General features: G+C 37.6%; 2 protein-coding genes and 1 non-coding gene across 10 annotated transcripts in view; 1 reads left to right on the forward strand and 2 right to left on the reverse strand.

The window, feature by feature from the left end:
* The window catches only part of NOC3L (NOC3 like DNA replication regulator), a 47,981-nt gene that overhangs the window by 20,558 nt on the left and 8,443 nt on the right, over positions 1 to 18,980 (forward strand). For 2 of the 4 annotated variants that reach the window (XM_067025028.1, XM_059054493.2), the window contains exons 12-21: positions 1,233 to 1,313; positions 1,644 to 1,744; positions 4,462 to 4,534; positions 4,622 to 4,685; positions 4,767 to 4,838; positions 5,198 to 5,379; positions 7,739 to 7,867; positions 8,752 to 8,849; positions 11,760 to 11,844; positions 12,174 to 12,298. In XM_067025028.1, coding sequence (XP_066881129.1) covers positions 1,233 to 1,313; positions 1,644 to 1,744; positions 4,462 to 4,534; positions 4,622 to 4,685; positions 4,767 to 4,838; positions 5,198 to 5,379; positions 7,739 to 7,867; positions 8,752 to 8,849; positions 11,760 to 11,844; positions 12,174 to 12,298 — 1,010 coding nt within the window. Of the gene's footprint in view, positions 1 to 1,232; positions 1,314 to 1,643; positions 1,745 to 4,461; positions 4,535 to 4,621; positions 4,686 to 4,766; positions 4,839 to 5,197; positions 5,380 to 7,738; positions 7,868 to 8,751; positions 8,850 to 9,615; positions 9,728 to 11,759; positions 11,845 to 12,173; positions 12,299 to 18,980 lie in introns of all 4 variants that reach the window. The other 2 variants (XR_010838862.1, XM_067025029.1) reach the window with 2 other exon arrangements.
* The window catches only part of PLCE1 (phospholipase C epsilon 1), a 328,855-nt gene continuing 326,256 nt past the window's right edge, over positions 16,382 to 18,980 (reverse strand). For 4 of the 5 annotated variants that reach the window (XM_059054408.2, XM_059054405.2, XM_067024973.1 and 1 more), the window contains one exon: positions 16,398 to 17,705. The gene's annotated coding sequence lies outside the window, so the exon portion shown is untranslated. Of the gene's footprint in view, positions 17,706 to 18,980 lie in introns of all 5 variants that reach the window. The other variant, XM_067024972.1, reaches the window with a different exon arrangement.
* On the reverse strand, positions 18,458 to 18,530 carry TRNAG-CCC (transfer RNA glycine (anticodon CCC)). The gene has a single exon. It is a non-coding gene; the product is annotated as a tRNA-Gly (tRNA).

An 18,980-nucleotide genomic window follows, 5' to 3' on the forward strand; every position in this document is an offset into this window, starting at 1 on the left:
TCATTGTGATAACACAGATTCCTTCCTTAACAGAAAGGATGCATTCATATGAAGTTGGCAACAAAGTAGGTTTTAGTCGAATCTCCTTTCTCTGTTGGTTTGTATTTGAAAACTAGGTTGAAATTCCAGGCTTTTGTTTATTTACTATGAGGCTTTGGAAACATTTTTTTAATATTCTGAGAAATGGAGCTAATAATAGCACCTACCTTGCAGGGTGATTGTGCAGTTTAAATATAATGACATAGGAAAAGCACTTAGAGCGTGCAGCGCTGGGCACACTTTATACCCATTAGTTACCACCACCACCATTATTATGATCACTTCTCAAAACATTTCTAAACAGTTTACTGGGGTTATCAAATGGGTTATAAAAACAAAGGAAAAAATAATTTCCAGGGAGATCCATCTTTGAATGTGTCTAATAAATTTTGAAAATAAGACAGGAATATCAAAATAGACTTAATGATTGTTAACAAGTGAAGGTAAATATTTAAATTATTTGTACCATACTATCCTAATATAAGTTGGATGTGCCTGTTAGGAACAGCATGTATGTGGCTACAGTGGGGAAACAAAGACCCAATAAGCAGCTCTTTAACAACTTCACGTGAGGGAAGGAAACGCCATTCCTCAGTCAGTCCCCAGTGTCTCAGGCAGCTTAGCAACCATTGTTTGCTGCTCTGACAGCATAAGGGAGTGGAAAAAAAATTGGTTTTCTGTTGAATTTCTGTATGTATAGTATCTGGTTTTATGCATTGTATGTAAATGAGTTTGGGAAGCATTGTTGATGACTGGTTTCCACATTATAGATGATTTAACAGTAAGAATTATTTCTGGGCTCAGAATGTCCTTCCTTTCTTTTTTTTTTTTTTGAAAAAATTTAAATTACAGAAAATTACAGAGAGTAGTATAATATATCCCATGTATTTACCATTCTGATTGAGCAAGTATTAATATACTTCAGTTTCTTTCTTGAAAAGAAAGGAACCATTGGTGATAGAGTTGGAGTCCCTTTGTCCCTTCTCCAGTCCCATTCTTCTCCCTTCCTCCTAAGAGGCAGCCACTGTCATAACTTTGGTTTATGGATGCTTCTTACCCATTTTTTCTATGTTTGCTTATATTTATAGATGGTCTGTGGTATTATTGTGTGTGTTTCATAATATTGACATAATGCCTCTCTGAAGCTAGCTTTTTCATTCTTTTTTTTTTTTTTTTTTTTAATCTATTTTCAGTGGAAGAAAGCAGAAGAGAAACTAGAGAGAGAGCTTCGGGAGGCAGAAGCTTCGGAGAATACTGAGAAAAAACTTAAACTGGTAGGCAGTTTCACGTTTTCTTATGCTTTTAAAATGTTTTGTTAAATGATTTCAACTAGAGATTTATTGCTTCAACTTGCGGTTGTATGACTGGTTTATTTCATGAGGCTTAGATAACGTGATGTGTAAGAAATGATAATGTGATCGATGATGCTAGTTTTAGGAAATCACAGGATGTGTATCTTCATTCTGCTTTGTTGAAGCTCTTAAGATTGAATAGTGGGGAGTGATGGGAAAGCACAGAAAAGGTTGAGTTTTGAAAGCTGTAGTTGTGATAACTCGGGAGAAAGTATACTAGCTTATACTGAAGTCATTTTGTCTGTTCTGCAGCACACGGAGACTCTGAATATCGTGTTTGTGACCTACTTCAGAATATTGAAGAAGGCCCAGAGGTCACCTCTCCTGCCAGCAGTTCTGGAAGGTCTTGCCAAGTAAGGGCTCTGTAGGTTGAAGCCTTTTAGATTCTTCCTAAATAAATAAGACTGAGGTAGCCATGAATTTTAAACAGGGTTCACTAATGATGACCCGGTGTCCTTCTTAGTTCTCATTCCTTTTTTATTTGTCACCAGCTTTTCCTTGAAACTGTTCATAACACTGCACTTTTTTGGTTTTCTCATCTCAAACCTTTTATTTAAAAAATCTCCTTCGCTAACTCTTTCCTCCTACTTATTACTTAGTTCTCACTGTCCCTAAGGGTTCATCCCTCAGTTCTGGTTTCCTTCTGTTCTGTAGTCAGTTTTTAGTCTTGCATAATCTGTTCCTCTTAAGATAGGTCTTTTTGTATTCTGTCAACACTAATGAACCTACTGGGGGATGTCAGCCAGAATAATGGTTGTCAGGATAGTTATCTACAATTATTTGAGGTATCGTCCTGTAGAACAGTGCTATCCAGTAGAAACATAGTGTGAACTACATAGGAAATTTAAAATTTTCTGTTAACCACATTGAAAAGGAAAAAGAAACAGATGAAATTAACTTAAATATATTTTGTTGAACTCATTGTATCTAAAACATTATTTTGACATACATTAATGTCAAAACATTAATGAGATTAAACATTAGTGAGATATTTGGCATAGCTTTTTTCATAATGTATCTTCTAAACGTGGTATATATTTTACATTATAGCACATCATCTCAGTTTGGACTAGCCACATTTCAAATCCCTAGTGTCCAGTGGCTACGTTGGACAGCACAGCTTTAGAAATAGGACTAATGTCTGGAAGATAGAGAAAAGGCAAATTTGGTTCAGTGTAGAAGGAATTACTTTCTAATGACTGTAGCTATTTCGTGATGAGATGCTTTGCCTTATAAGACAGTGTGGTTCTTGTCATTGAAAGAGAGGTTGGTCAGAGGTTCAAAGAGAAGGGATCAGGCTTCCCTGGTGGCGCAGTGGTTGCGAGTCCACCTGCCAATGCAGGGGACGCGGGTTCATGCCCCGGTCCGGGAAGATCCCACATGCCGCGGAGCGGCTGAGCCCGTGAGCCATGGCCACTGAGCCTGCGCATCCGGGGCCTGTGCTCCGCAACGGGAGAGGCCACGACAGTGAGAGGCCCGCGTACCGGGGCCGGGGGGAAGAGAAGGGATTATTCTTACCTTAGGTAGGAACTGTTGTTTTTTTTTTTCAGTGACCAATTTCTTTTTTTCTTTTTTGTTTTTGTGTGTTGGGTCTTCGTTGTTGCGCGTGAGCTTTCTATAGTTGTGGCGAGTGGGGACTACTCTTTGTTGCAGTGCGCGGGCTTCTCATTGTGGTGGCTTCTCTTGTTGCAGAGCATGGGCTCTAGGCACGTGGGCTTCAGTAGTTGTGGCGCATGGGCTCAGTAGTTGTGGCTCACGGGCTCTAGAGCGCAGGCTCAGTAGTTGTGGTGCATGGGTTTGGTTGCTTCTTGGCATGTGGGATCTTCCTGTACCAGGGATCGAACCTGTGTCCCCTGCATTGGCAGGCAGATTCTCAACCACTGCGCCACCAGGGAAGTCCCAATGACCAATTTCTTTATTTAAACAAATTTTTAATAATACATGCTCATTAAAAAAATTCAAATAATGCAATTAAGAATTAAAAGATCACAAGTTCCCTTCCTTCCTATATCAGTAAATCTGCCCACCTGCCTTCTTTCATACAAATTGAATCTTTCACACAAATGTATACTGTTCTGTAACTTCCTTTTTTTTTTGGGTAAACAGTTATTCTGGGTATCCTTCCATGTTAGCACATATAGACCCACTTTTTTTTTTTAAGTTCATAATACTCCATGTCATGGATATTTAATGCTTTATTTGGTCAGTCCCCAGTGCTACACTGGAAATATCTTCAATGTACTTATGTGCACATATTGCTAGGTCAAAGAGTATGATCATTTAAAATTTTGATAAATATTGCCATATTACTTCCCAAAAAGGTTGTACCAATACATAGGGAATATATGACCTCTGAGGTTCTTCCTTCTTCTAAGATTTACAGTGTCAAAGGCTCTTGCACTAATATTGAAGAGATATCCTGACTTTAACTACTTCAGTGCTTGATAGTTTATAATGTACAGTCTTCTGACATTTAGTAGCTCACATGATTCTTTCTCTTTAACTCTATTGAGTGATCTCAGTTATTTTTAGAAATAGAAGGCCAGGATAGTCAGCTCTTACCTAGGATTATATAGGTAATTAATTGCTGAGCCTGGACTAGACACTAGCTCCAACATTTTTTCTTTTCTTTTTAAAAGCTTTCATAGGGTCCATTTTCTTATTAATAGCAAAATCTTTCCTCCTTTCCTTCTTCCTGCCCCATTTTCCTAGAAGCTGTAACTGCTGACTCCTTTGTGACTTAGAACATTGTTGGACACCTGGTCAACTTGACTCAGAGAACTTGTTTGCTCTTAGCAGCTTCTTTCTCTGGGTAGGAGTATTTTTGAAATATATTTAGTTTGTTTAGTGCCTCACATATTCCTGCTGAGTATAGTGTCCAGTCGTGGATGAATTGTCCAAGAGCCCAGTCTGAATTAATGAAAAGTATCGGTAATCACCATCATCTCCATCATAGCTAACATTTTGAAATAAGTAATATTGAAAATATAGTTTTAAAGTCAGGTTTAATTTTTAACTGCTTTGTATCTATTTTTAGGTTACCTTTTAACTAAGTTTTGTTTGATTCTAGGTTTGCTCACCTTATAAATGTGGAGTTTTTTGATGATTTATTAGTAGTTCTACATTCTCTCATTGAGTCTGGTGTAAGTAACTCTACTCATGAATTACTTTTAAAGATACAAATTATAATTATTCTTAATATCCTTTTTTTTTTTCCTCTTCGTTTTAAGGACCTAAGCTATCAAGAAAGTCTTCACTGTGTCCAGACTGCTTTTCATGTTCTTTCTGGGCAAGGTAAGATATTTTCTTGATTAAGTTTTGTTTACTTTGCCTTTGGAGGCTTTAACATACCTAATTTTTGTTGTCATTTCAAAGGTGATGTTCTGAATATTGATCCAATGAAATTCTATACACATCTTTACAAAACACTGTTCAAGTTACATGCAGGTATGTATGTTTAGATAATGTGTCTTTAATAAATCTTTATCTTCTAAGAATATTTTGTGACTGGAATTATAGTCAATGAGAATTGAGAAATAGGAGCAGGTATATAAAATGCTGGCCTGCCAGTGCTACACATCTGTATTTAACCTTAAGTGAGACTTGGAGTGAGAGAACTTTTGGAATTGACTGGAGATGCAGTGCAACTCACATCATCGTGTGAGCAGTCTGGCACTGCTTCATTGGTTAGGGAAATGATGTGGGACAGGTGCGACAGGCTCCTCTTGGATTTTTCCAAAGTTCAGTGAAGTTGCATAATGAAAAAGTAATGAGAACAGCCCCAAAGGGCATATCTGCTGTTTTAGGTGCTACGAATGAAGGTGTTGAGATCGTCCTCCAGTGCCTTGACGTCATGCTGACTAAGCGCAGAAAGCAAGTTTCTCAGCAGCGGGCCCTTGCCTTCATCAAGCGCCTTTGTACCCTTGCTCTTCATGTGCTTCCAAATTCAAGCATTGGAATTTTAGCCACTAACAGAATATTAATGCATGTAAGTAGTGATGCAAATGAATAGAGGTAAGTTCTTACAGTGCAACAATGGTGTTTTGTTTGATGTGTGTTTTTTTCCCCCATTTACATTATTATTTTAATTATAAAAGTAATTCACACTTGCAACAAGACAAGGTGATAAAAGAAGTACATAAAATTACAAAAGGAAAGCATTCCACCCCTACTGACACTCTCCATTTTTACGATTTGGTGGGTATCCTTCCAGAAGACTTAAAAAAATTCATTTATGGGCTTCCCTGGTGGCGCAGTGGTTGAGAGTCCGCCTGCCGATGCAGGAGACACGGGTTCGTGCCCTGGTCCGGGAGGATCCCACATGCCGCGGAGCGGCTGGGCCCGTGGGCCATGGCCGCTGAGCCTGTGCGTCCGGAGCCTGTGCTCCGCAACGGGAGAGGCCACAACAGTGAGAGGCCCGCATACCGCAAAAAAAAAAAAAAAAAAAAAAAAAAATTCATTTATAAATGTGTACACTAAACAAACAACAAAACTTTTTTCTTTTTTAATGGAGAGGGGATGATGATATACAATATTGTTCTACAACTCTTTTTTAACACTAAATGGTGATGAACACATTTTGTGTCAGTACAAATACAGCTGCTTGGTCTCTTTAATGACTACTGGTTTAACAAATACTTACATAGTTCTTACTGTGTGAGTTCTACTGTTACAATGCTTTACAAAAATTAACTCAATTTTCATAACAACTCTGTGAAATGGCTACTATTATTGTTACCATTTTATAGATGGGGAAAACTGAGGTCCAGAGAGACTAAGAAACTTGCCTAAAGTGACACTGCTAGTAAGTGGCAGAGATGGGATTTAAATTTAGGCAGTCTGGCTTTTACACTTTGCATTTTTCTTTTGATGGATGTAAGTTGTTTCCTTTTTTGCTATTATAAATGATGCTATAGTGAATATTCTTATAAGTGTATCTAATGTAATTATTTCTATAGGAAAGTTTCCTAAAAGTGGGGTTGCTGAGTGAAAGAATATCTGTTTTCTTTTGCAAGATAAAATTAATTCTTTTCAAAGCAAGCTAATATTCCTTTGTTCTCTTGTGGAATAAACTTAAATTGCAAAAATTAAAACTAGGTATAAAGTGCATGTGCTTCAGCAAAGAATACCATAAACAAGACCAAAAGACAACCGTCAGAATGGGAGAAAATATTTGCAAATGAAGCAACTGACAAAGGATTAATATCCAAAATTTATAAGCAACTCAGGCAGCTCAATAACAAAAAAACAACCCAATCCAAAAATGGGCAGAAGAACTAAATAGACATTTCTCCAAAGAAGATATACAGATTGCCAACAAACACATGAAAGAATGCTCAACATCATTAATCATGAGAGAAATGCAAATCAAAACTACAATGAGATATCATCTCACACCGGTCAGATTGGCCATCATCAAAAACTCTAGAAACAATAAATGCTGGAGAGGGTGTGGAGAAAAGGGAACCCTCTTGCACTGCTGGTGGGAATGTAAATTGATACAGCCACTATGGAGAACAGTATGGAGGTTCCTTAAAAAACTACAAATAGAACTACCATACGACCCAGCAATCCCACTACTGGGCATATACCCTGAGAAAACCATAATTCAAAGAGCCATGTACCAAAATGTTCATTGCAGCTCTATTTACAATAGCCAGGACATGGAAGCAACCTAAGTGTCCATCAACAGATGAATGGATAAAGAAGATGTGGCACATATATACAATGGAATATTACTCAGCCATAAAAAGAAACAAAATTGAGTTATTTGTAGTGAGGTGGATGGACCTAGGGCCTGTCATACAGAGTGAAGTAAGTCAGAAGGAGAAAAACAAATACCGTGTGCTAACACATATATATGGACTCTAAGAAAAAGAATATCATGAAGAGATTAGTGATAGGATGGGAATAAAACACAGACCTACTAGAGCATGGACTTGAGGATATGGGGAGGGGGAAGGGTAAGCTGTGACGAAGTGAGAGTGGCATGGACATATATACACTACCAAACGTAGGGTGGATAGCTAGTGGGAAGCTGCCGTATAGCACAGGGAGATCAGCTCTGTGCTTTGTGACCACCTAGAGGGGTGGGATAGGGAGGGGGGGAGGGAGGGTGACACAGAGGGAAGAGATATGGGAACATATGTATATGTATAGCTGATTCACTTTGATGTAAAGGAGAAACTACCACACTATTGTAAAACAGTTATACTCCAATGAAGATGTTAAAAAAAATAAAGTGCATGTGCTTATAGCTCTTAAGTAAAAGTACAGAATCCAATAACATTCTTAAAATTAATAATGTTACTTTAATTAATCCTTCTTTTTATGTGACATTTTTGCAGACTTTCCCCAAAACAGATCTGTTGCTTGACAGTGAATCTCAGGGTAGTGGAGTTTTCCTTCCTGAGCTGGATGAACCTGAGTACTGCAATGCTCAGAACACTGCTCTTTGGGAATTGCACGCACTGAGGGTAAGAGCCCCACCTCCCCTTTTAGTGAGGGCTTTTTCAGTTTTTCCCCCAAGTAGTTATAATTGCCAGAGAACTTCACATATTTTGTTCTGGGACGGCCTTTCCTAGAAATCCTGTCTAAATACTCTACATTTCACTTTGCTCTTATTATTAAGATGTTGAGATGCATTTTCTAAGTAAGCAGAAAGTGATTTCAGTATTGTGCGGTGAGATTTCTTGAAGTCACTCCCTGACACTATTCAGAATAGAAGATATGTTATCAGGCACATTTGTATTGGGTCTTATTCAGGGGGACTTCCAGAGGCCTGCGGCCTGCCAGTTTCAAGAGGGTTTCACCTACGTTGTGATCCTACGTTGCGGACAGCAGGATTATGGTGGAAATATGTATCAGGAAATCTGCTGTAAACTAACTTTTTTCACACTGAAAGAGAAATTGCCTTTTGATTCTTCTTTTCATACTGTAAAAGCAAGACTAAGCTACTTCACTGGTAACTTGGTCATCAAACAGATTTGTGTTGGAATCTTGTGAGCAAAGATACTGTTTTTTTTCTCTAGGTATGTGGTTCTAATGAATTACATATTCATATGTGGTTTTTTAAAAAAATTAATGTTGGGCTTCCCTGGTGGCGCAGTGGTTGAGAGTCTGCCTGCCGATGCAGGGGACACAGGTTCGTGCCCCAGTCCGGGAAGATCCCACATGCCGCGGAACAGAGCGGCTGGGCCCGCGAGCCATGGCCGCTGAGCCTGCGCTCCGCAACGGGAGAGGCCACGACAGTGAGAGGCCCGCATACCGAAAAAAAAAAAATTAATGTTTATTAAAGTGTAGCTAGTGTCTTATAAAATACTGACCTGTGCAAAATATGGTTGTCCTGTTTCCCCTTCAGCGACATTACCATCCCATAGTGCAGAGATTTGCAGCTCACCTCATCGCTGGAGCCCCTTCTGAAGGTTCGGAAGCGCTCAAACCAGAGTTGAGCCGAAGGTAGTATTTAGCATTGCCTTATTATAGAACTGAAAATTTCAGTTGATAGCTGTTTTGACTATGAGAAGTCTGTTTTACAAAGTAATAGATTTCAAAATGTAAAGTGCCGGTTGGTTATCTGGACTTCGTCCACTTCATATTCCTGAATGATTCCAAAGAGAAAACATTGCTGACTGTGATTTTGTTAGTTTGTTTTGAGTAATTACTTAACCTTTTTTTTTGGTCATAAAAAGTTTCACACATACAGGTAAGTAGAAAGAACAGTGAACCCCCATATGCTCATTACTTAGGTTCAGTATTTAATAAGATGATGCCATATCTGCTTTATGTGAAGGTCCATGAGTCCATCCACAGAACCTTTTTTTTTCCCCCTCCGAATGGTTCTGCTAGGACAAGAAAGGGAGAAGTGAGGAGGGAGAGAAAAGAAGTGCCTTGAACACTGCCACCCAGAAGGGAGCACTTTCTCTCCTTGGCCCTCGTAGCCATCTCTGTTCAGTGCCCCCGACCTGTGAGAGTTTGGACTGGCGCTTCCAGCATTCACCTTACACGCTTCCAAATGGGGAAAAGCGTCCTTCTGAAAGCAGTTTCTTTTCCCACAACTTTTTGATCTGAAAAAAATTCCTACAGAGAAGTTGAAACAGTAGTAATTATCGTTTTTTCCCCCACAAAATCAACTAGGAAATACTTCAGTTATACAGAAAAGAAGAGAAAATGGTATGACACCCTTGTAATACTCCCATCACTCAGAATTAATATTTTGTTGCAGATTTTTCCCCTCCTTTGCAAGCCCACTGGTTTCTTTAAATCAGAGATCACAGACAAGTGACCTGTAGGCAAGATTTTCTGGCCTCTTCAGTGTCTGAACAAGAATCTAATTGGTTGGTATCTTTAAAATATTGGAAGAATTCACCTAAAAATCATTTCTAGCTTCTCTTGAAATACTGAGAGGTTTGACGAAACAGGTTTATATTTTTACAAGGCAGTAGTCAGCTGTATCCCTCTCTAAATGAGACATAAATTGTAATTTGCTGTAAACCCTTTTCCTTCTGGGGAGGATAGAGATAACCTTTGCTCTTATTAAATAGTAAAATGGCCATTTACTTCTTTCATCCCTCCTACTTCCCACCTGTACCCCAGCTTTGTTTTTCAAAAGGAAAAGGAGAAAATGATTCTTTGTCACTTCTTCACAATCCTTTTCTGGCATGTTTTTGTCAGAGGTCTTCACCATTTGCCTCATTTATGCCAGAAGTTTCCTTTTCTGGAGGAAGATGAGTGGATTTATCCCAAAGGCTTGAGAAGGGAGGCTCTTGATGGGCTTCCCCCGGGGAGTAGAGCTTGGGGTGCGAGCCTGATTGCATCCCTTGCTGTGAATATGAACCAATCTCAAATCATTAAGGATTCATTTACATGCATGGGTATATACATTTATTCTGTCCTGATTGGCCTCTCCTTGCTTTTAATCCAGGCAAGCAACTGAAGGGTTGAGCTGATTGAAATCCGTGGAAGATGACTCCATGCCTTATGCTCTCATGACTAACTTACACTTAGTTGCAGTCGTTCACATAACTGGTTGAGTTGGGATTTGATCATATTGAGCTTGAGGGCTTTTTGCTCAGCCTTCTTTTTGTCCAGACGTGTATTTCTAAATGTATACCAGACCTCTCTGAGGTGGATTTAGTTGGATAATGATGTCATAACTTGGGGATTTATGATTTACTTTATATGTGTGTTTTGTTGGTTTCCAAAGAAAACAAAAACAATCATTAGAAAAGATATATGCATTCTTAGTTCATTGCCACATTATTTACAATAGCCAAGATATGGAAGCAACCTAAATGCCCACCAGCAGATGAATGGATAAAGAAGATGAGGTATATGTACACACGATGGACTATTACTCAGCCATGAGAAAAAAGAACTAAAGCTTGCCATTTGCAACAACATGGATGGACCTAGAGGGAATTATGCTAAGTGAAATAAGTCAGAGAAAGACAAATACTGTATGACTTCACTCTAAAAAACAAAACAAATGAACAAACAAAACAGAAACAGTCATAAATACAGAGAACAAACAGGTGGTGCCAGAGGGGAGGGGGTTAGGAAGAGGAGAGAAATAGGTGAGGGAGATTAAGAGGTACAAACTTCCAGTTGCAAAATAAATGTCACAGGTATGAAATGTACAGTGTGGGGGATATAGTCAATAATTATGTAATATCTTTGTATGATGACAAGTGGTAAGTAGACTTATTGTGATGATCATTTTGAAATGTATAGAAATATCAAATCACTATGTTGTGTAACAGGAACTAACAGAGTTGTAGGTCAATTTTACTTCAAAAACAAACAAACTTATAGAAAAAGAGATCAGATTTGTGGCTACCAGAAGGGGGAATTGGATGAAGGCAGTCAAAAAGTACAAACCTCCAATTATAGGATAAATAAGTACTAGGGATGTAATATACAACATGATAAATAGAATTAACACTTTTGTATGTTATATATGAAAGTAAAGTGAATAAATCTTGAGTTCTCATCAGAAGGAAAAATTTTTTTTCTGTTTCACTAATTTTGTATCTGTTTGAGATGATGGAGGTTCACTAAACTTATTGTGGTAATTCATTTCATGATGTATGCAAGTCAGATCATGCTGTACACCTTAAACTTACACAGTGCTGTATGTCAATTTTATCTGAATAAAACTGGAAGAAAATAAAACTGGGACAAAGAAGATTTTAATGAGAAAAAAGAAACAAAAATGAAAGCAGGACTATGTTATATATAGGTTTAGAATAATGAGTACAATCTAATTGTTTTCTCTGGGTACGATCTCATTCTCTGGGTATAATCTAAACATTTTCAAGTTACACAGATATGGTGGTGTCTTTACTTTTCTTATATTTGTGATTATAGATCTGCTTCAGAACTTTTTGAGGCTTATAGCATGGCAGCAATGACATTCAATCCTCCTGTTGAATCTTCAGATTCCAAAAGGAAGGTATGTGATAATTTTCATTATTTGTTTTAAAGGATGAAATAAAAACTAAATTAATATGTCTCTTAATACCTGATTTCAACTTGCTTGTTTCGTGTTCAGAGTTGATGGTAGGATGGATTTCTGGGGTTGGAATTCTATAGAGACAGTCAGGAGACTGTTTCATTCCATGTAGGATATGGCTGATATGTCCAAGACCTGACCCAGAACCTGTCGTTATGTTTCATGTGTTAGTTTGGTGTCAGCTGTTGCCATTTTTAACTTTGCTCACGGCTTGGCTTTTGCTTATGGCATAAGCAAACTTTTAACTCATATTTTAAATATTTTTTCAGGATAAAGTTTTACAAGGGGATTCATTTTTAAGTGAAGAGATAAGTCAACTAATCGAAAGACATTGTAGTGAAGTTGCTACTCAGTTGCCTCTGGATTTCACCAAATATTTGGAAACATCACTAAGGTAGTAGAAGAATGAAGAGTCAGGGGACTTTGTTGTATATTTGTGTGTTTGTGCAGATGCACATAAAGATATATTGTTAATTTAGGACCTTCTCTTGAGGAGGAAGAATTATCCTTTGTGTGGCACAGGGTTCTGCCCCAATTCTGAAAATATGCACAGGAAAATCAAGACCATGAGATTGCTTTCTGCCATTCAGTTACTCTTTATAACCAAATACTTTTTATAACGAAATAAATGTTTTTTTTATTGTACCACCATGATGGAAGTGAGAAACATTCTAAATTTGAGAGTGTATTTTTTAATGAAAATTTTTGAGAAAAGAAAAAATAGCTTGCAATTGGATAACAGGTTCTTTGGCTCTTACTGGATGATATACTTCAAGAAGTAACCTAATTTGGCATTTGTGAAAAAGAATGAGTGCTCATTGTAGCTACTTTCAAAGAAAGTCTGAATGTGATTCTAGTCTCTTCGAAGTTCGTTGCATTTTCTGACATGCTCTGGAGGGTGATGGTGGAAAACCAAGTCTGAGACTTTCTTTACCATTCTGTTTTAAGGATAAAGGGTACCCAGCGAGGGGCTATTTTTCTTTTCTCCCTTCTTTTTTTTTTTTAAACAGATGAAATGCCTATTCTTATGAATATAATTAAAAAGCAGTATTTTATGTGACAGCTATTGCCATATTCTAGGAATGGCTTATGAAATAAGTGTTTTAATGACCAGGTTATAAATATCCTCTACTGTGAATAGCTGAATAAAACAGCTGCTTTTTTCTGCTTTCTATTCTGTGAGCATTTAAAAAAATGCACAGCAGTCCAACTAAATAGATCTATTTCTTCAAAACTGTAGAAGCCAAATATTTTGGCCTAGGGTAGTGCTTGAAGTTATTTTTTTTCCTCATGAAGTAAATGAAAATAGAAAATTCCTTTATCATTCCAGCAGAGTGGGGGATATCAACTTAATAGTGCATGTTAATCTTTTAGCATATTATATGTGGTTTCAAAAAGTGTTTTTACGATCAATTTTTTTAGGCTTGATTATTTAATGGTGAGAAATGTATGGTTCATTATATAAATACTTGCTTTTAAAGCACTTTTTAGATATTAAAGTTCAGGAATGTTATGAATATTTGTTTAGATGACCAAGGGGTCTTTTGCCATTGGAGCACAAGTGACCAGTACATGTCACAAATCATTTATTTTCCAAACATATACAAATACATTTATATTTCACATTGGCAGCAAAAACTATAGTTTAAATGAAAAATCAATTTTAAAATAATTCATCAACTATTTCACACTTGTATTATGCTTTTAACCTTCTTGTTACACATATAGAGGATCACAGTGGGACCATAAAATTATACATCCTGTATTTGAATGTCCTATATGAATTTGAGGATGAAACATATTTGTGCACTAACTTCTGTAGCCTTGTACTGATGAGTTTCATTTTCAGAACTAAATATTATAGTCATTAATAATAACATACACACACCCTGAGGGTATAATAAACTACAGCCTTAATGTCTATTTTTTTAACTAGATAAATATTGAGCACCTACTATGTGCTTAGAACTGTGCTAGGCACTTAAAAGTGAAGTCGGGTAATAACAGGCATAAGACGTAGCCTCAGTCTTCCATGTCCTTGCATGTTAAGTCAGATCATTCACACATTTTTTTGAACGCAGCATTACCCAGTTCAGTGTCAGAGTGAGTTGTTTCAAAGTTCAGAGACCTGTATCATCTGAAATAGGGAAGGTTTCAGAGGCCTGCTGGATGGCAGACTTGAGCACAGTATGGTTTGGATCTAAGAGGTGTGTACGAACAGCTTGGTAATCATGGAGATTCAGTATTTCAGAAACATTCAGGTATTCCTGTCAGAATCCTTAGCCATCATGCAAGGACTGCATTTAGGAAGTTGATAGGAAGAAATGGCAGAGAACATATAAGTTGTTAACAATGTACTGTATCATGTTGACCTAAGTTTGGGCTTTGTGTAGGAGGCAGTCTCCTTTAACAACTTTTTGGAGGGTCCATGTATTCTCCTCTTCTTGCCTTGCTGCTGATTTAAGAGAAGCAACTAAAAGTGTTCAAGGCAGCCCGCTAGAGAGCTCTTTCCCCGTAGGCTGCCTCTCACTATGCCAAGTTCAAGATCAGACGCCAGCCAGGAAAATCCTTCTTTACTGGCATGGGAGCAGAGTTGTGGAGCTTTGTGTTTTAGTTAGTTCAGTTTTACCAGGCCAGTACACAAGCTCTGATTACTTTTCAGAATTAAGCAAGGCCTTCGGGTGTCTGGCAGAAGAGGAGAGGTCTACAGAGATACTAGAAAGGGAGAGAACAGAGGAAGGGGAAGATGTGTTTTTAAAAAACTACATATGGAGCCATAGGGGAGGCCTGCTTTCATTAATGAGCCTCCAGTGTCTCCAGAGCCATCAAGATGGGAGACCTTTGTGTGAAAGTAAATTTGACTTTTGACTCACTTTTGCTGAGTCTAGACTCCATATTTCTCCCCAGCTGGAGAATTTATAAATAACTTTTACTTGGTAAGGGTGACACGAAAAGAGACGTTCATTTAAGAAGGCACTTTCTGCCCAAATAACGTCACTTCCTGCAGATTTATCCTCAAACTTATTCTCAACTCCTTCACACCCTTATATAATCTCACATTAGTTTGCGAAATAATTACAGAGGAGGTGACTTAAGAGGAAGTTAATCTGTTTTTTCCAGCATCACACATCACATTGGATTCTTATTCTAATCTTTTCTTGCCAGCTATCATAATCTTAAAAGTGGCACCACCTAACAGAAATCATGCTCCTTTGTTTTTAGTGAAGCATTTTTAAAGTTTTTTTCAAAATCTTGTAATAAATACAGCTTGCATATTTGTTTGTTTATTGGGTGAAGTAGAAAAGAACAGCTTATTGCTTTGCCAGGCAAAGGGGGCCACAGGGGGCTAATGCCCTCAAAACTGCGTGTCCCGACCTGGAGGGGGTAGTGAGGAGTTTTATAGTAATGGTTCAAAGAGGGCGCCATCAGCTCATGGACATTCTGATTGGTTGATGGTGAGGTAAGTGGGAGTCCGCATCATCAACCTTCTGGTTCCGACCGGTCTGGGGTTTGCGTGCTTGTGGGCACCATACCCTTCGTTTCTCCCACTTGGTGGGGGTTTCAGCCAGCTTGTATATATTTAGATTCTTTTCCGTATCGACTTTACTGATGAAAGTTTGCTACCCAAATTTTTAATGGTATGGAAAGCATGAAGTAGTAATGGGTATAGTGTGGGTGACTATTTTAGATGCATTCTGAAATGGGATAATTTCTTGCATTTGCTGTAGTAATATAACTGTATAATTCAGAGAAGATCTAAATCAAAATTTCCTACTTTTGGCAAACACCAGGTTGTGCTGGTTAGCTGTCATAGCAAAGTAGTCCCCCCTAACGTCCCCAAGACTCAAATACAGTAGAGTATGTCCTTTCACCTCAAAATGAACCACCAAGTTGGGTTGCAACATAGGCCGGAGGTTGGGTTCACTCTCTTGCTAAAACCTAGTCTCCCTTTCAGTCTCAAGGTAAGCTTCAGATTTTGTGCTAAGGGCCATGGGGTGGGGTGCTGCAGGGCTTAGAGTCAAGGCCAAGTGATGAACCTAGTGAGACCGATCTTGCTTTCCATCTCGTTACTCTGCACAGTTTTCATCTTGACTCTTGCCAGTTAGACCAGTAACCCAATTTTTATGACACAGTAAAGCCCAACCAGAGGAAAAAATGCCTCTTAGTTTAGAGGAACTTGATTACGGTTTCTGGAATATTTAAAAAAATGAGGCAGCATTGTACATTTGTTGCAGACTGATTATTTGATTTAAAAAGAAACCTGTAGCACTGTAAAAACGACATCAAACCGGAATAGCCTGAATTCTGTGGACAAGCAAACGTGGCTCTTCTAGCATTAAGGCTTTGACTCAGTCAGAACTTCCAATAACATATATAATATATATTAAATATATATTAACTTCTTTTAGTGTATGCAAAGAACTTGGGGGTTGTTTTATTCATTTTTTTATGGTGAAAAACTTCTCAAAGCAAAAGTTAGGATTTTTAGTGTGTTTTATAATTTGAGGAAAAACATCTTAAATTTTAATGTCAACAGAAAGATAAAATTTGGATTTTACTTAGAGGAACACCTTTCATTTTAAAAATCATAATTTGCTTCAGGCCAAGAATAAGAAGAATCCTTTACACGTACATGATAGTTTTATACAGCAAGGTTTTTTAAATAATTTACATTAAATGGCAAGTTACATGAAATTCTGGCCTATTTCAGATATTCAGAGCATAAATTTTTTCTTTTTAGATTTGTCTTCAAATAGTGAGATAGAACCACTAACGCTTCTAATCTGCAAGCAATATCAAGAAAGCTATGTATAATAAATATATAGGTGCAAGGTCAGTACAAACCTAGTAAAATAAATAAACACCAACAATCTACTTTTGCTTTAAAAACATGGTTAAGTTTCTTGTTAAGATGTCACAACTCAGTAGATATTATACGTTATTCTAAATTCATTTTATGGAAAACAAAAGTCTGTGAATATATAAGCAATAAACGTAAAAACACCCAACCTCATTCTGTAGCTAAAAAGAAATACTACAGAATTCACAATGGTACCCAATAATAGAAACTAAATTGAATTACTTTTAAATGAATCTTATAGGACATTTACACTTGCAATGCCCCAAATCTTCCAATTCCCAGCCATAAAATGTATGACTAAACTAGCCTGCTTGTTTTCATACCTCTGCATCTTGTTCCCAGTTTTCTAAGTCAGGTCAGCAAACTATGGCCCTTGGGCCAAATCCAGCCTGCCACCTGGTTTCGTACGGCTCTTGAACTAAGAATAGTTTTTACATTTTTAAATGATTTTAAAAAACCAAAAGAGGAATATTTATTACATGGGAAAATTATATGAAATTACAATTTCAGTGTCTTTATATAGTTTTCTTGGATCACAGCCACATTCATTCACGTATGTATTGTCTGTGGCTGCTTTTGCACTACAGCTGAGTTGAGTCATTGCAGTGGAGACCATATGGCCCATAAGGCCTAAAATACTTACTGTCTAGCCCTTTACAAAGTTTGTTGACCCTTGTTCTCAGTCAATTATTGCAAGGTTAGCAATGGTTTTTCCAACTGTTGACACGTGTAAAATGGCAGTCTGCTGGGCGTCTTTGCTTCATCAGGAAACTGGTTGGTAGCTAGCCCTGTGCCATTTTGCTTGACCTCAGTGTGGACCTCATATCGCAAGTTCAGAAATCATCAATTTCCAGTTTAAGTCTAATGAAAATAAGGAAGTTATATTTGTTTCCATCATATTCATTCTTGACTTTATAACTTCTTGCCCAAAGATCTTCACCTGTAAAATTGTATACATAGGCTTGTCAGTCTCTTTAAAGTGAAGGAACAGAAATGTTCATAGTGTAGCAAGGTTTAAGGTTGTTCAACCAACAGAAACCCAAGCTCTGGTGACTGGGTTTGGGGGAGAGACGATTTCCTGTAAACTCACAGTGGTAGAACATGATGTTCCTGGGAGGTGGAACATTAGGCTATTTCTGCCCTGGAACATCACATTCTTTACAAAGATTTTTTTTTTAAACCATAATTAAACTGTTCAGCTTTAAAAGAAAAAAAAGGTGGACTTCTGTCAACTAGTTGAGTAAGTTAAATAATTATTTGTTTAGAAATTCTTAGATTATTATTAGGAGGTAACTCTTGAAACTTTAGAGGTGAATATTTCAGAACAAATAACATGAACTATATCACTCAGAAAGCAATAAAAATATTAAACTTGTTTTCTTACGAGCATATACAGAAAGGCCCTTCTTTTTTCACAAGTGTTCTTTCTTCGAAACACTATTTGTAAAATTAATAACATGGGATCTATATTCCCATAGATGCACCAATGGCTATTACTATTATTATTATATCAATGGCTATTTTAATTTTATTTTTAAATTAAAAAATATTTATCTGTTTATTTATTTGTCTGCGCTGCGTCTTAGTTGCAGCACAGGGAATCTTCGTTGCCGTGTGCAGGATCTTCAGTTGCAGTATGCGGGGTCTTTTAGTTGCAGCATTCATTTCTTAGTTGTGGCATGCGGGATCTAGTTCCCTGACCAGGTATCGAACCTGGGCCCCCTGCATTGGGAGTGCAGAGTCTTAGCCACTGGACCACCAGGGAAGTCCCTCAATGGCTATTTTTAAAGAGGAGCTTCCCCAAGTTTAGTGAAAGATGTGAGGTCATTTAACTGATTCTGAATATCTGCTTACTATAGGAAAATTGAGTCCAAAGGCAATTGTCTAAATCACCACCACCCTCCCTACTCTCCTAAAATATAAGCAACTAGTAATGCTCATTATAGCAAGCACATTATTTTAAAGTCAAATTTCTAGTGGAGTTGTATTCTTACGTACTTATTAATCTTCTGGCACACCGAGGGCTCTTTATGTGCAGAGTGTAATTTCACTCTGTCATTAAGGAGGTTATGATAGAGAGGTGTGCATAACATTATCACACCTATGATTTATTTGATGCTAAGTTCTTGATATGGAAAACAATATTTGAAATTTTGATCACTGTCTTTATTGTGTGCTCACACACCCACTACCACTGTGAGTCACTTTCCAAAAG

This window comes from Kogia breviceps, chromosome 2, assembly GCF_026419965.1.
Source record: "Kogia breviceps isolate mKogBre1 chromosome 2, mKogBre1 haplotype 1, whole genome shotgun sequence".
NCBI lineage: Eukaryota > Metazoa > Chordata > Mammalia > Artiodactyla > Physeteridae > Kogia > Kogia breviceps.